This window comes from Helobdella robusta (assembly GCF_000326865.2).
Source record: "Helobdella robusta unplaced genomic scaffold HELROscaffold_6, whole genome shotgun sequence".
Lineage (NCBI taxonomy): Eukaryota > Metazoa > Annelida > Clitellata > Rhynchobdellida > Glossiphoniidae > Helobdella > Helobdella robusta.
Window position 1 is genome coordinate 1,764,208 of NW_008705330.1, and position 3,836 is coordinate 1,768,043.

At 29.3% G+C, this 3,836-nt stretch overlaps 1 protein-coding gene across 1 annotated transcript in view; it reads right to left on the reverse strand.

The window, feature by feature from the left end:
• The window catches only part of HELRODRAFT_69169 (hypothetical protein), a gene marked incomplete at both ends in the record, with an annotated part of 29,145 nt that extends 28,381 nt beyond the window's left edge, over nt 1–764 (reverse strand). Inside the window, one exon of the mRNA XM_009029015.1 lies at nt 609–764. Within this exon, the coding sequence (XP_009027263.1) occupies nt 609–764 (156 nt within the window). The remainder of the gene's footprint in view (nt 1–608) is intronic.
• Nucleotides 765–3,836: the final 3,072 nt, after the last annotated feature.

Sequence of the window (3,836 nt, forward strand, 5' to 3'; positions counted from 1 at the left end):
CAGTTATAACCACAATGGTGGTAAAATGTGAGATCAGTACTCCTATGGTATCGTCCATGTTTACAAACAATCATAATGCACTTCATAAGCCATTGATTGTTATCAAAACAGAAATTTACTCATATTTTAACTTTTTTTTATTTAATGTTCACTATTTCAACTATTTGACAAGTAATGATCTAAAAAACTTGCCTAATTAAATTATTTTCAATTTGATATAAATAAATAATCAAGCACTAGATAATTAAAAATGGGTGGAGTTAATTTATTAAAAGTACATTATGATTGTTTTAATAAATTATGATTATGATTTATGATTATGAAGTACATTATGATTGTTTGTAAACATGGACGATACCATAGGAGTACTGATCTCACATTTTACCACCATTGTGGTAATAACTGCGGACCAAAGTGGGTAAACCAAAGCCAGCACTGCATGCAACTCTCAACAACAAATCCCTGGCTAATATCCCTGATCACCATTACATGCAGGCATACATACCGTGGTAACAGAGTAACAGTAACGCGACGCCAATTTTACTATTATGACTATGGGACAGACAAGTGACTTTTGTAAATTAAATTCCAACATTGCATCAACTTACCTCAATAAAGCCGCCATAGGTCGTTTTATAAAAGTCGTCTTCATCTTCTGCTTCAAGCAGTTTAGACATTCGAGTTCCAGCATTTAAGCGCCTGTCACGCGTTAACGCGATGCCAATTTCACTATTATGAGAGAGACGTTTATTGATATTCTCCATTACAAATTTTGGTGATTGATATTTGTAAGATGAGAATGTGTGAGAGTAAAAATAAACCTAAAAGTGAGCTTAGATAATGAATAAGGGGAGGACGAAGGTAATGTTCGCGACGGTTTTAACTCAGCAACGATTAAGCATATGTAAAAGGCGGATTATGAAAAAACCGATTAAATAATAAATATTTAAAGGTTTTATGAAATGAAAAAAAATTTATTATTGTTTTTTATTTGTTATTTATAACATTTTAACTTTATTCAGATTAAAAATTGCCTAAAACAATAAAAAAATCGCCAAAAATCCATTTATGTGTGCATCTAAAAAATATTTGCCTCTTCTAATAGACAATTTTATTCTCAAAAATATCATATTTAACAAAACTTTCTCCAGTTTTTTGCACATTTTAAAAAATTTGATTGAAAGCGTTACCCATACATTTCCAAATTTGCGTCATCAGTAACTAGAAAGTTAAAAAATGATATATCAATACCACCTGCGGGCGAATTGTTTTTAACAATTGCAACATTTTCATCATGTGATGTATGAGTGGCTTGCCGTTGTGCTTCATTGATGACACCAGTGTTATCTACTTGCTGCAACAAACATTGTATGTCAGTTATATTGTCTTGCATTATCTTTAGGATACGATTGTTTTGTTATCAACCAACCACTTGGCTAAGGCATTGTTGTTGCATGTTATTATGCTCTGTAGGTTTTCAACGTTGCCTTTGGGACCATTTTCAGTTAACACTAAAAAGCATTTATTCCTTCGCAATAAGTCATGCAATCTGTGAATTTCTATTTTTTAATGTTATCATTGGTTTTTTACATTTTCGACAGTGCATTTACCGCTTTCGATTGGTGAAGTTATTTCTCTGCTTTAGGCTCTTGCAAGCGTGGCCAAACCAACCCTGTTTATCCAAACTAGACTGTAATTTAATAAAAATGTTGATCCGTTTAATTTAATGATTAATATGCTTTGCACAGTAATTGAACTATAGTTCTTAAACGCGTGAACATTTCAATTTACAAAAAAAAAATAAAATATTTTTTATTTTAGCTCAAAATTAACAAATACTAATGCAATTGCAACAAAAAGTGTAATTTAAATAATTTTAATTGAAAAAACGTTTGTGATGACTATAATTGTAAATAGTAAAGATTAATAATAAATAATAAATTTTAACTATATATACGTGGTAAAATATCAAATCAAATCAAATTTTATTCAATCAGTCCAAATTAATAATAATTAGGTAATGATTAGGAGACCAAAGCTAAAAGAAAACAAAATTCTTGTGTCGCATGCTACCGTTCACAAATTGTTCATTCTAACACAATTTTTAAGTAAATTTATAATTCATGACAAAATTAACATAATGCACAATTTACATGATTCTAATTAAATAAAAATTGTACTTTTTTTCAATAAATATTTCTTTATTTTGTTTTTAAACAAATGCAAGGAATTTGTAGTCTTTATATCAACAGGAAGTTTCTCCCAGATTCCGGGACCGGTATGTTTTAAACTTCCACCAAGCAGTGTTATTCTTGCAGGTGGTGTATAGAGCAGAGGAGAATGTCGAGTGAACTTTGACTGCACAGCATTTCCGAATTCAAAGAAGTCATTAAAAGATGTTGGTAATTGATAATGTAGGAACTTGAACACAAAGATAGAAACATGATAATTATACAAATTTTTTATGTTTACAATTTTCAGTTCAGGATAATAACAGCTGACATGACTATATGGATGTAGATTTAATAGAATTTTGATGAAACGATTTTGACATCTGGTAATTTGCTTCAAGTGAACTTCAGGGCTGTTTCCCCAGATGATGTTGCAGTATATTAGATGTGGATAGATTAATGAATAATACAAATCTATAATTATTGGTTTATTCAATCTTACTTTAATTTTATTAATTACGCCTATGGTTTTATTAATTTTTTTCGATAACGAGTCTATATGCATATCCCACGAGAGGTTGTCCTTGATTATCACTCCGAGAAATTTTGTGCTGGATGTACGCGGGATGCTATGGTTATTCATTTTTATATCTAAATTAGGTATTGTGTTAGTCAATATTTTTAGACCAAATAGAATGTAGTTGCATTTAGAAAAATTTACAATTAATTTATTATTGATGAACCAATTTGAAACATCATCTAAACTTTTATTAATTATCTCTACATCGTTTGATGGATTGCTAGTTGGGAAGAAAATGTTAGTATCATCTGCATACAGAAGATGATGAGCGTCAGTAGCCAAATGAAAATCATTCATAAAAATTATAAATAGAAGTGGGCCTAAGATTGATCCTTGCAGGACTCTTGAAGTTATATTTAATTTATTTGAAGATTTATTTTTTATCGACACATACTGATTTCTGTTTTGCAGATAGCTTATGAATCATGTATGTGCTATTCCTCTTATTCCATAGAAGTATAATTTCTTTATTAATATCTCATGATTAATAACATCAAATGCCTTGGACAGGTCTATGAAAACACCTATGGTTAGGATTTTTTTATTCAGATTATTTAATATGTTTTGTACTAAATGTAGTACTGCTAGTTCAGTTAAATGTTGTGTTCTATATCCATATTGATTTTTATTTAATAAATTATTAATATTCAAGAATGAAGTTATTCTGATAAATATAATTTTGTCCAGTACTTTAGAAATAGGTGAGAGAAGGGATATTGGTCTATAATTGCTATAAGTATTATCTTGGATGTTTTGAAGCATTTTGGGAATATTCCTTGACTGATGGACAAATTGAATATATGTGTTATTGGATGTACAATTTCTGAGATGATTTGTTTTAAGAGATAATTACTTAATGAGTCATCAGAGGTGCTTTTTTTATTGCTAAGATTTTTGACGACTGTTAATACCTCAAGTTCATCAGTGGAGTTAATGTATATGGATTTACAAATGTAGTTGTTTATTTTTGAAGATTCATTAACTGTTTGATTTTCAAGCAAATTTTCAGTAATTTTAATAAAATATTCATTGAAACAGTTACACATTTCTTCTGCATTATCGATTATGTTATTGTTGACTTTTAT